Source organism: Chiloscyllium plagiosum, unplaced genomic scaffold, assembly GCF_037043375.1.
Source record: "Chiloscyllium plagiosum isolate Xiang-an unplaced genomic scaffold, Cpla_swu_hap1 HiC_scaffold_3, whole genome shotgun sequence".
In the NCBI taxonomy this organism is placed as follows: domain Eukaryota; kingdom Metazoa; phylum Chordata; class Chondrichthyes; order Orectolobiformes; family Hemiscylliidae; genus Chiloscyllium; species Chiloscyllium plagiosum.
In genome coordinates this window covers 65,675,525-65,688,910 of record NW_028270141.1, presented here as the reverse complement: position 1 = coordinate 65,688,910, position 13,386 = coordinate 65,675,525, and the positions used below count along the sequence as shown (strand labels likewise).

General features: G+C 42.1%; 1 protein-coding gene across 5 annotated transcripts in view; it reads left to right on the top strand.

The window, feature by feature from the left end:
- Positions 1-11,752, top strand: part of rcan2 (regulator of calcineurin 2) — a 383,573-nt gene extending 371,821 nt beyond the window's left edge. For all 5 annotated transcript variants that reach the window (XM_087979972.1, XM_087979968.1, XM_087979975.1 and 2 more), the window contains one exon: positions 8,927-11,752. In XM_087979972.1, the coding sequence (XP_087836098.1) occupies positions 8,927-9,087 (161 nt within the window). In that variant the 3' untranslated portion in view covers positions 9,088-11,752. The remainder of the gene's footprint in view (positions 1-8,926) is intronic.
- Positions 11,753-13,386: the final 1,634 nt, after the last annotated feature.

Below are 13,386 nucleotides of genomic sequence, written 5' to 3'. Positions count from 1 at the left end.
CATCTCGAGGCTATCCTTTGGCAGCAATTGTCTGCAGTCCCCTGTCCATGGACACTGGCATTGGACATGTACCAGCCTCACCACAACATCAGGGCATATTGCTGATCCTCACTTCAATGCTGCACTTTGGAGTGTATGAGCTCTTTTATCAATATTCTGCTGCTAGGATACTTTGCACACAGAAATAAGCAACATCCATTTGCTGAATTGCACCAGGGTGCATCTCAGATCTCGTCCCTTGATCTCTTAGCACTCATTCACTTTGTGCTTACAGTATCTCTGCCTTATCATCTTTCCCATGCCTTGTGCTGTGTGCCCTCTCAGCCAGAACTTAAAAGCTTGCAGTACTTTGGTCTTTGACTTGTCTTTTAATGCTGACACAGAGAATTTACAACTAGCCAAGTTTTCCTCCACTTTCAAAAACCTACTTGCTCAAATGTATCTTCAACAAGCAGTAAAGATGATTCTGCTTTCAGGAATTTAAGCTAGGAGGAAAGGTTACAGAAGTTGGACTTGATTCATTTGGACAATGAGTCTTTGAGATGGTTCAGTTAAAGTTATTGGATTATGAAATGTATTGGTCAAACAGATGCAGACACTATATGCATTACAGTGAATAATACATATTGAAAATAAATTAATGAAGAAAATTACATAGAACCTTTACAACCAAATTAATAGAGGTTATTAGACTAGATTCCCTACAGTATGGAAACAGGCAGTTCAGCCCAACAAGTCCACAGCGACCCTCTGAAGAGTAACCCACCCAGACCCGTTCCCCTACCCTATACAGAGGAACCTCGATTATCTGAATATCAATTATCCGAATATCGGATTATCCGAAGGTGATCGCAAGGTCCCAAATAGAAACATTACATCAAAGAGCTGTTTCAACCCTGATCGTGTCTTTTGTTTACAAATACAATGATTAAAAACAAACTCTGCTCACTGAAATGCTGCTGACAACATTCCTGGACAGTCCAGGCACCGCCTCTAAATGACTGACCTCCCGCCCTCCCTCTCTCCCCCCACTGGACTTCTACATAGGGGTGTAGCCTAAACTCCCCTCTTCCCAGATATTCTCTCCAACATTGTCCTGTGCATGGCAAAGGTGGAACCTGTCAAAATGTGTGTGTGCTATTTGGAGACTTACCCCACAAAGGCAGTAGCAGCAGTCTTACTTTTGGTGTACAGTCCGGCTGCCCTGAAGGTGGGGTCGGAGGTCTGGTAGTGGGTGAGATGGGGCTGCAGGGTGGGAGCAGACAGGGTTGGAGATGGGGGGAGGGCAGTGTTGGACGGGGTTGGTGGCAGGGTCTCATGCACAGTATGCTGCTGCTCTGTCTCCTGAACAGGGAGCACACTTCACAGAAAACTCCAAGGCCCAGAGGAAATACTCTCCAATTAATGGAATAATCAATTATACAAATGAAATAGTGCCCACCCATCTCATTCAGATAATCAAGGTTCCTCTATATTTACCCCTGACTAATGCACCTAACATTATGGGCAATTTAGCATGTCCAATTTACCTCGCCTGCACATCTTTGGATTGTGGGAGGAAACCCATGCAGACACAGGGATAATGTGCAAACTTCACACAGACAGTCTGCCAAGGTCGGAATCGAACCTCACTATCAAACCAGCAGACAAGGGAGGCGCAGTAGTAGTTTGGCGCACCGACCTCTACACCGCTGAGGCCAAACGCCAGCTCGCAGATACCTCCTCCTACTGCCCGCTTGACCATGACCCCACCCCCCACCACCAAACCATCATCTCCCAGACCATCCATAACCTCATCACCTCGGGGGATCTCCCATCCACCCCCTCCAACCTCATAGTCCCACAACCCCGCACCGCCCGCTTCTACCTCCTGCCCAAAATCCACAAACCTGACTGCCCCGGCCGACCCATTGTCTCCGCCTGCTCCTGCCCCACTAAACTCATCTCTGCATACCTTGACACCGTCCTGTCCCCCTTAGTCCAAGAACTCCCCACCTACGTTCGGGACACCACCCATGCCCTCCACCTGCTCCATGATTTTCGCTTCCCCGGTCCCCAACGCCTTATTTTCACCATGGACATCCAGTCCCTGTACACCTCCATCCCCCATCACGAAGGACTCAAAGCCCTCCGCTTCTTTCTTTCCCGCCGTACCGACCAGTACCCTTCCACTGACACCCTCCTTCGACTGACTGAACTGGTCCTCACCCTGAACAACTTCTCTTTCCAATCCTCCCACTTCCTCCAAACGAAAGGAGAAGCCATGGGCACCCGCATGGGCCCCAGCTATGCCTGCTTCTTCGTAGGATATGTGGAACAATCCATCTTCCGCAACTACACTGGCCCCACCCCCCACCTTTTCCTCCGCTACATCGATGACTGTATCGGCGCCGCCTCGTGCTCCCACGAGGAGGTTGAACAGTTCATCCACTTCACCAACACCTTCCACCCCGACCTCAAATTCACCTGGACAGTCTCAGATTCCTCCCTCCCCTTCCTTGACATTTCTATTTCTATTTCAGGCGACCGAATCAACACGGACATCTACTACAAACCGACCGACTCCCACAGCTACCTGGACTACACCTCCTCCCATCCTGCCCCCTGTAAAAACGCCATCCCATTCTCCCAATTCCTTCGACTCCGCCGCATCTGCTCCCAGGAGGACCAGTTCCAAAAACGCACAACCCAGATGGCCTCCTTCTTCAAGGACCGCAATTTCCCCCCCGACGTGGTCGACGATGCCCTCCACCGCATCTCTTCCACTTCCCGCTCCTCCGCCCTTGAGCCCCGCCCCTCCAACCGCCACCAGGACAGAACCCCACTGGTCCTCACCTACCACCCCACCAATCTCCATGTTCAGCACATCATCCGCCGTCATTTCTGCCACCTCCAAACGGACCCCACCACCAAGGATATATTTCCCTCCCCTCCCCTATCAGCATTCCGTAAAGACCACTCCCTCCGTGACTCCCTCGTCAGGTCCACACCCCCCACCAACCCAACCTCCACTCCTGGCACCTTCCCCTGCAACCGCAGGAGGTGCAAGACTTGCGCCCACACCTCCCCCCTCACCTCCCTCCAAGGCCCCAAAGGAAACTTCCATATCCGCCACAGATTCACCTGCACCTCCACACACATCATCTATTGCATCCTCTGCACCCGATGTGGCCTCCTCTATATTGGGGAGACAGGCCGGCTACTTGCGGAGCGTTTCAGAGAACACCTCTGGGACACCCGGACCAACCAACCCAACCACCCTGTGGCTCAACATTTCAATTCCCCCTCCCACTCCACCAAGGATATGCAGGTCTTTGGACTCCTCCATCGCCAGACCACAACAAAACGACGGTTGGAGGAAGAGCGCCTCATCTTCCGCCTAGGAACCCTCCAACCACAAGGGATGAACTCGGATTTCACCAGTTTCCTCATTTCCCCTCCCCCCACCTTGTCTCAGTCTAATCCATCGAATTCAGCACCGCCTTCCTAACCTGCAATCTTCTTCCTGACCTCTCCGCCCCCACCCCAGTCTGACCTATCACCCTCACCTTGACCTCTTTCCACCTATCACATTTCCGACGCCCCTCCCCCAAGTCCCTCCTCCCTACCTTTTATCTTAGCCTGCTGGACAAACTTTCCTCATTCCTGAAGAAGGGCTTATGCCCGAAACGTCGATTCTCCTGTTCCCTGGATGCTGCCTGACCTGCTGCGCTTTTCCAGCAACACATTTTCAGCTCTGATCTCCAGCATCTGCAGACCTCACTTTCTCCTCAAAGATCGAACCCAGGTCCCTGGTACTGTGAGGCAGCAGTGCTGACCACTGAGCCACCAAGCCACCCAAATGTTGTGGAACAGTTATGGAATAAAGTTCCAAAAGAAATATTATAAGCAGACAACATCAACACATTCAAAAACATTGGGTATATTTAGAAAAAGGAATTAAAGTAAGAGTGAGATGCCAACTGTGTGGGGCTGAAAAATAGCCACACTTATTAGGAGGATTAGCATTTTCTTTATCCGAAATCTTTTCTGTGGTCTGAATCCCATGTTTTTTTGGCTGAGTGTGAGTTGTGTTATTTTGACTGGCAAGATGAAAGCAATAACAACAAGAATGTGCAATTCTGTATTCGGTAAAATCTAATCTATAAATTTTCAGATATAGCTCCTTTGGTAACAGTCTTGTTTCTTGGGTAGTAGTTTGTGGGTTCAAGTCCCAATGCAGAACTGGAACACACAAGTCAAAACTAATGTTCTAGTGTGATACTGAGGAAATGCAGCACTATAGAAGATACAGTCTTTCAGATGAAATATTAAACTGAGGGGCTGTCTGTGCTTTAAGACAGAGGTAAAGTTATCCCACAAATTTACTTTGAACAAGAGCAAGGGAATTGCCCTAAATGACTAAACCAATTTTTAACTACTTAATCAATATCAGAAACAGATTTTCAGGCCATTATTACTTTTGTGTTTTGGGAGTCTAAACTAAAAGTACTTCATTGGCTTTAAAGTAAGTTGGGATGTCCAATGGTCATGAAAGGCACAATATAAATACAATAGAACATAGAACTTAGAAGAATACAGCGCAGTAGAGGCCCTTCGGCCCTCGATGTTGCGCCGATCCAAGCCCACCTAACCTACACTAGCCCACTATCCTCCATATGCCTATCCAATGCCCGCTTAAATGCCCATAATGAGGGAGAGTCCACCACTGCTACTGGCAGGGCATTCCATGAACTCACAACTCGCTGAGTAAAGAACCTACCCCTAACATCTGTCCTATACCTACCCCCCCTTAATTTAAAGCTATGCCCCCTTGTAATAGCTGACTCCATACGTGGAAAACGATTCTCACTGTCGACCCTATCTAAACCCCTAATCATCTTATACACCTCTATCAAGTCACCCCTAAACCTTCTTTTCTCCAATGAAAACAACCCCAAGTGCCTCAGCCTTTCCTCATACGATCTTTCTACCATACCAGGCAACATCCTGGTAAACCTCCTCTGCACCCGTTCCAGTGCCTCCACATCCTTCCTATAGTATGGCGACCAAAACTGCACACAATACTCCAGATGTGGCCACACCAGAGTCCTATACAACTGCAACATGACCTCAGTACTCCGGAACTCAATTCCTTTACCAATAAAAGCCAGTACGCCATATGCCTTCTTCACCGCACTATTTACCTGGGTGGCAACTTTCAAAGATTTGTGTACATGGACACCAAGATCCCTCTGCTCATCCACACTACCAAGTATCCGCCCGTTAGCCCAGTACCCCATTTTTTTATTACACTTACCAAAGTGAATCACCTCACACTTAACTACATTGAACTCCATTTGCCACCTTTCTGCCCAGTTCTGCAGCTTATCTATATCCCGCTGTAACCTGCCACATTCTTCCTCACTGTCTACAACTCCTCCGACTTTCGTATCATCTGCAAACTTACTGACCCAACCTTCTAACCCCTCCTCCAGGTCATTTATAAAAATGACAAACAGCAATGGTCCCAAAACAGATCCTTGCGGAACACCACTAGTGACGGCACTCCAAGATGAACATTTGCCATCAACTACTACCCTCTGTCTTCTTCCAGCCAGCCAACTCCTAATCCAAACCTCCAACTCACCCTCAATGCCATACCTCCGTATTTTTTGCAGTAGTCTACCATGGGGAACCTTATCAAACGCCTTACTAAAATCCATATACACCACATCTACTGCTTTCCCCTCGTCCACCTCCTTAGTCACCTTCTCAAAGAATTCAATAAGGTTTGTGAGGCACGACCTGCCCTTCACAAAACCATGCTGACTATCCTTGATCACATTATTCCTATCCAGATGTTCATAAATCCTATCCCTTACAATTCTCTCTAAGATTTTGCCCACAACAGAAGTGAGACTCACCGGCCTATAGTTACTAGGGTTATCCCTACTCCCCTTCTTGAACAAGGGAACCACATTTGCTAGCCTCCAATCTTCTGGCACTACTCCTGTAGACAACGAGGACATAAAAATCAAGGCCAATGGCTCTGCAATCTCTTCCCTTGCTTCCCAGAGAATCCTAGGATAAATGCCATCCGGCCCACTTTATTACACCAACTTTAATCTATTTTGATAGAGCATCCATTTTGGTCAGAACATTTATTTAACAAACCTGCTGTAACTAACTGTAGACAAAATACTTAAATACTGTATTTAGAGACTGCCAATGAATTCCCTGACTTGGCCTTGAAGTAATCTTAATACCTTACAATGAAACTGGAAAAATAGATTCTTCTACCTATGCATATAAAGCAATTTGGCACTGATACATTTAAACCTCAACCAGTTTCAACCTCTCTAGTTTGCAGATTGATCTTAAAAACACATATTAATCTCAAGAAATCCATCATAATTTTAGCTGTTCCATTTAGCTAACATTTTGCTGCCATCAATAGTGTTTGTGGGCAATAATGGCCTGTTCAGGTAGGCAAGTCATGTGTCCACATAAAACAAATTTTAAAATAATATAATTTTTGCTGCTTGTGGTAATTTTAACCAGTTTATGAAAGAAATCTCATAGAATATTTGCCTATTTCTAAATTTTAAAGAACCGCCACAAATTTTTAGGTTGATTTTATGCAGCCCTGCTTCAGTAATTGTCAGATTTGGAGTACTCCAGTTTAACCATGATGGGTAGGAACCATTAGGCTCTAGAGACACTGACAATGGTCACTGGATGCAGGTGAGTTGAATAAACATGAGATGGTTGACCTGCAAATCTGTTTACTAGCATGAACATAGAAATGGGAGTTGGCCATCCAGCCCTTGAGCATGCTTCACCATTCAATTAAGTTATGGCTATGTGTACATTATCCCCATTTGCCTGCCTTTGATCCATACCCCCTGATACCTTAGATTAAATAGAATATCCAAATATCAGACTTGCAATTTCAGTTGACACAGCATCCATCTTTTCGGCAAAAAAGATTTTACATTTTCAAAGCTTTTTGTAAACCAGTGTATTCCCGGATTCCACTCCTGAATGAACTAATCTTATTTTAGAACAGTGCCCTGTTCTAGTCCAGAGGAAATATACCTCAATATCTCTTACAAAATTATTTTGTCATTTTAAAGATCCCAACCATATTTGAATCCAGTACAGAGGCCAACAGTTTTAAAGTAGAAGGATCAGGATACAAACACAGTTGTTACTTTTGCACAGTCCAAGATGAGACAGGAGGTGTAAATTCATAGATCTAATTTAGTGTTAAAGTGATGGATTAAAAGCATTGGCTTTAAAGTTCTTGGAAATGTGAGTTGTGACAGTGGTTATTTTAGCATGAAAGCCAGGATGCATCTACCACTGACTTTGTAAAGTTTCCAGCTAAGATAGAAGTTATTTAATAGTATATCAATGATGAGTATGTATTTAATTAGGAGAACCTCCAGAGCATAGAGCATACTAACAATTAGAAAATCGAGCCCTAAATTGCATGTGTAGGTTTGGGATGAAAATGCTGAATACAGCTTTCTGGTAGACCTACAGCATTCATTGTAAAAGGCCCATTTTAAAAGTTTAAAATTAAATTCTTGCTACCAGATGGTCATATATCCAACACTTCCCTGCCGTGGGCACTTGAAGGTCAGTCTAACCAACTGATGGTTTACCAAACCTCATGCAGGATCCCTGTGAAGAAGCACAGTGCAGAAATGCTTGATTTAGGAATTCCCTGCACCTTGATCACCTCGCCTTCCTGTCCTTATGATGAAGGTCTTGTTCAGGGTAAGTGGAGGTTCAACCCTCATGTGTTAATAATTAATTCCAGATACATTGACCAAATGTCAAAAATGTTTCAATCTGATATTCTTACTAATTAAGGGAGTGAAAGATTATCGGGGTAGCTGAGTTACAATCAAATCCACCATGATCTTATTGTATGGCAGACTAAGTTTGAAGTGCTGAATGGCTTACTCTTGCTCCTAATTTGTAAGGATGTATGTTCATTTCAAAACATTGTAGAGGTTGGATATTGTATTTTCTGTGCTTTTGTTCCATCTATAGCAAAGCAATGAACATTTCTCAAGAACACAATTTTCAACAGCGATATTGATAGTTTAAGGCCCTGCCTTTCACCAAATTTCATCCGCTGCAGCCGGTGTGGCCTCCTCTATATTGGGGAGACAGGCCGCCTACTTGCGGAGCGATTCAGAGAGCACCTCTGGGCCACCCGGACGAACCAACCCAACCACCCTGTAGCACAGCATTTCAACTCCCCCTCCCACTCCACCGAGGATATGCAGGTCATTGGACTCATCCACCGCCAAACCACAACAACGCGACGGTCGGAGGAGGAGCGTCTTATCTTCCGACTGGGAACCCTCCAACCACAGGGGGTGAACTTGGACTTCACCAGTTTCTTCATGCCCCCTCCCCCCACCTTGTCTCAGCCGAATCCCTCCAGCCCGGCACCGCCTTCCTGACCTGCAGTCTTCTTCTTGACCTCTCCGCCTCCATCCTACTCCGACCTATCACCCTCACCTTGACCTCTTTCCACCTATCACATTTCCAACGCCCCTCCTCCAAGTCCCTCCTCCCTACCTTTTATCTTCTCCTGCTGAACACTCTCTGCTCATTCCTGAAGAAGGGCCTGTGCCCGAAACGTCGAATCTCCTGTTCCCTGGATGCTGCCTGACCTGCTGTGCTGTTCCAGCAATAAAGTTTCAACTTTGATCTCCAGCATCTGCAGACCTCACTTTCTCCACCAAATTTCACCCACACAGTTAAGGAATCCTAACTTTTCTCAAGCTCACTTACAGATCTATGATACACACAGTTACAAAAATAAGTCCAACAAATATCCCCAATAAATTTTAAAAAGAAAAACATATTGTAAAATAATATTTTGCCTTAGTTGTAACTCCTCCATTTTTGATTTTTATAGGTGAGAAGTATGAATTACATGCGGGAACTGAATCAACTCCCAGTGTGGTGGTCCATGTCTGTGATAGTGAAACAGAGGATGAGGATGAACCGAAGAATTCTCCAAAACCAAAAATAATTCAAACCAGGCGTCCTGATCTGCCACCAGCAATGTCTAATTGAAAAACCGGTGCACGCTTTCAGTCAAGTATCATCTAGTGCTCCCTGCTACAGCTGTACTTTGTTGAAAGGAAGAGTTGTCTGTCAGTCACAGGAGCATTTGTTTTAAGCCTCATGTTATGTTTCTAATGCCTACCAAAATAGGATGGAAGGGGTTACTTTGCATATGCCTATTTGCTACATACAAATTAGTAGTTATGATCATATCACAAAATATTCATTTATGTTCAAATGACATTCGTAAATCCAGGAGTAATTGCAAAGCTTGGCGTTATAATTCCATGGTAAATTGCATCTCACCATACAGCACCTAGTGTTCTAAATGATTTGGTATAAATGCTTGATCCAATTTTAGATTAGGCTTACAGTCTTGAGGCACATTGTAATTACATCTACTATGTTCTCTGACTCTGCCAAAAAATGAAATAGTTTTACTTTCTTGGTATTGAATTGTCAATTACTGCCTTGGTGAAAATCCTGTGAGACTATTGTAGAAAACTCACTGGCACCACTTGGAGAAAGATTAACTTTCGTTTATTGATGTGCAGTACATAATGTCAGCATCTTCTAATGTAATCTTGTGAAATGGTGTAACTGTACATTGTATTTTATCACTGTTTTAATATTGATACAATGTAATGATTGAGTTATATACAGTATACTTATTAAAAAGAGGAATGATAAAATGAGTTTAAAGGCAGATAGACAAATAGGTATTATCACAGTTATGAAGAATCCAGTCTGCATTTATCTGACCCGGATGAGTATCAGTAGATCGTGTTATGGTATCATTCGCTGCACTGAAGACTCATTGTGCTGCTACAATACAGATTTATACTCTAATCCGTGCAAGATGACCTAATTTCCCAAACAATGGCACACATTATTTTAAAAGAAATTTCCACAAGTATAGGATTCTTTTTTAACTTTTGGACACTGAGTTGTCTAAACATCCACTTGGAAAAATATGGTTTATAAGTTACTTCAAATTGAAATGAAACATGTACATTTCATGTCTTTGGGACATAGACTCTTGAGGCGCAATTGAGTAAATGTATAAGCCAGACTGAACTCTGCCTATCAATGTTTTAAACAAAATGAATTAGCCTTCTTCTTGACTCTAATCTATTTTGTGAAATTAAGAAGACAATTATCAAAACTTAGATAAACTGGGTTAGGAATCAATATAACAATCTAAATTTTGTGTTTTGATCAATATTTTCAGTTTTTACATAAATATAGTTTAATAGCTCATAACCTAAATACTATAGGTATTTGTTTTTATCTGGATAAGCATTTACTTTATTTTGCTCAGTTAATCATATCTATTAAGGATAATGGATTATGTGTAATGACGACTGTGTTTAATGTATAAGTCAGTATTTCTGTACTCACAAGAAGCAATGTTCCTGTTGGGTATCTGCTCAGCTTTTCAATGCAGCTATAACACTTTCATGGGTTTTCTTTTTTAAAATCACTGAAGGAAAATGCTTACGCCGAAATATATTGTGATTGGTTTGTGTACAAAATTGTCACAAATGAAAATGGTGTTCTAAGGATACAAACAAAAACTGAGTGAACTCACTATAGAGATGTAAGCACTCTAAGTGGAGAAAGATTTTAAGTTAAAACAGTCAAACTTCATCACAGCAAAATAACTATTTATAAATCTGTATGTTCTCATCCCATGAAACTTGAATAAAGTAAAGCAATATTGACTTGCAATGACAATATCAATTTCCCATTCAGATGAGCTGCAAATTGTCATTTGAACCCAAATATACTCAACTTTTGAGATTTTTGCGATCTTCATTAAACTCCAAATAACCAGGTCTGGAAGGATTATTCTGCCATAGAAATTTATTTTGGTTATCCTTTACTTAGTTCCACGGACCATGGTTTTATCTAAGGTCAAAAATGCTTAAGAACCCTATCCTCAAATACAGATCTACAAAACTAGAGGATAAATTAGCTAGAAATAAGAGATTTGACTGCTTTTCCAGGTACCTAGAGCTTGTGTGTATAGTTAGAATATAACATTATGAGTAGTACTAGTATTGGACATTGTCTGTGTTATTACTTGTCTTTGCCACTGAATGGGTGCTAGTAATAATACTTTATGAATTAATTGCCTTATATATGTATGTCTGGTATATATCTGTTGTTATTTGGTTTGTGCACGAACTGTCTTATTATTCAAAATTGTGATCTTTGTGACAGAATTGTACCTGTGCCTTCTCTAAGATTTTGCAAAAGGCACACATTCACAACACAACTTATCTTAAAAAATCCATTTATTCAAATATCACCTGTTCTTTAGACACAAGTTGAAAGCTTCTGTGATTAAATAGTCATGATTATTGGTCATATAATGCAATGTTTTCATTAAATCTGTTTTAAAGATATTATTTTTATTTCTGTAACATAAAACATTGTCCTTCAAAAGATCTATTGCTTGTTAGTTTGTGTACCAACTAATCTGTGTTACACCATTTATCATACTGCATCTTATTAGGTAATTGCTTTTTAGGGAGCACTTGTGCAGATGCCCCCATGATTGTCAGAACATAATTAATGAATATTCAAAGGTGATTGTAACCTTTCAGGAGTGTTGAAATGAAAAGCAAAGGTTTTCAAACATGGTGTAAATAAAAAAAAGTTATTGGTATTTCCACAGTATTCTTGTTACAAATCTTTGAGCTTGCACTTAAAATGTCAATATGCAATAGATGCAGCTAGAACTAATTGGTAAACGCTTATCACCTTTTGCATCCAACTAAATTGCTTTCCCACCTTCTTAAAAACAGTCAATGGTTTTCAGTAGAATTTGTAGTACTGAAGCAAATATCAAAACGTTGTTGTACTATTCAAAGAATAGTATAGCATAAATAATTATTTGGGATGTTTAACTTATTACAGTTCTACTTGCATGAAGCAGGATTCATATTCAATGTCTAATCTTAAAAATATGTGATAAGGACACAACAAATTCAGGCAAGAAATTAATTATCATTGCACAATATGGAAAAACATTGGTAAAAATTACCAATTTCTCAGAGTTGTGATCATGCCTCAAGGACACCTATAGTTTTTAGATGTTCAGGGTGTCCATTTGACCCTTGCAAAATGGGACCTGAGATTTGAACGTGGACAGCTCAAAGCTCATGAAATAGGAATTCTGTATGCCATTGGCATTGGGTTATTACAAACATGAAGAGAAATTAAAGTTAAACCAGAAGATATTTACATGGAATGAAGCCCATGGTTTACAATAGATTGAGGAATCCTTTGTCTATCTGCTCCTTCTTTTCATCAGCCCTCTTTCCAGAGCAGGTCGGTGTGCTTGAGCTTTTCACTGTCACTATCACCACATGCTACAGGCAATCCTGGTACTGCAGCTCAAGTTCCCCAGCATGGCATCCTCCCTCACTGTTGTCACCTGCCCTGCAGGTTCTTAGAATCCCTATAGTGTGGGAAGAGGCTATTCGGTTTATTGAATCTCCACCATCCCTCAGAAGAGTATTCCACCCAGACCATACCCCAACTCTAAAGCCATAACCCCACGTTTACCATTTGGCCTATACATCCCTGGACCCTATGAGTCAATTTAGCATAGCCAATCGACGTAACCTACACATTTTTAGACTGTGGGAAGAAACCAGAGCAGCCAGCAGAATTGGGGAGAACATGCAAACTCTATACAGACAGTCACCCTAGACAGGAATTGAAATGTTTCCCTGACACTGAGGCAGTAGTGTTAACCACAGAGTCTCCATGCCACCCAACTTAAAATGCATAGCAGCAGAATGAAATGGAGAATCCCTGCCCTTCTGAGTGAAAATATGCCATCTTTGACATTTATTTAGAAATGACAGGGAAGAGAATGGTTTCTAATGGTTTCTAATGATATTTAGGTAATTTGTTGACCAATGAAAGGAATTATTGTATAGTCTTTCTGATTGTGGGATATAAACATAAATATAAACAAGAACACACATTTGTCTAAAAATGGGATTGTTTCTAAAGCTGCTTTTTTGTTGATTTTTTGGTCCTGTCCAAAGGATCTTGCATGACTAATAAACAGGTCAAAATAGAGGTGTGAAGTTTTGAAGATGGATAAATGGGTAGACTTTGATTTAAAATTCTTAACTTGCAGGGAAATGGGACATGGGAAACAGAAAATTAAACAGCTCCAGGAAACCTTTGGTGTAGTCATTGTGTTATTAGCAGGTTTTTGCAGTTAGCAGCAGTGGTGATCTCTGCTGACTTCAAAGAAAGTTGGCCAAAATATCTAGCAGTAGG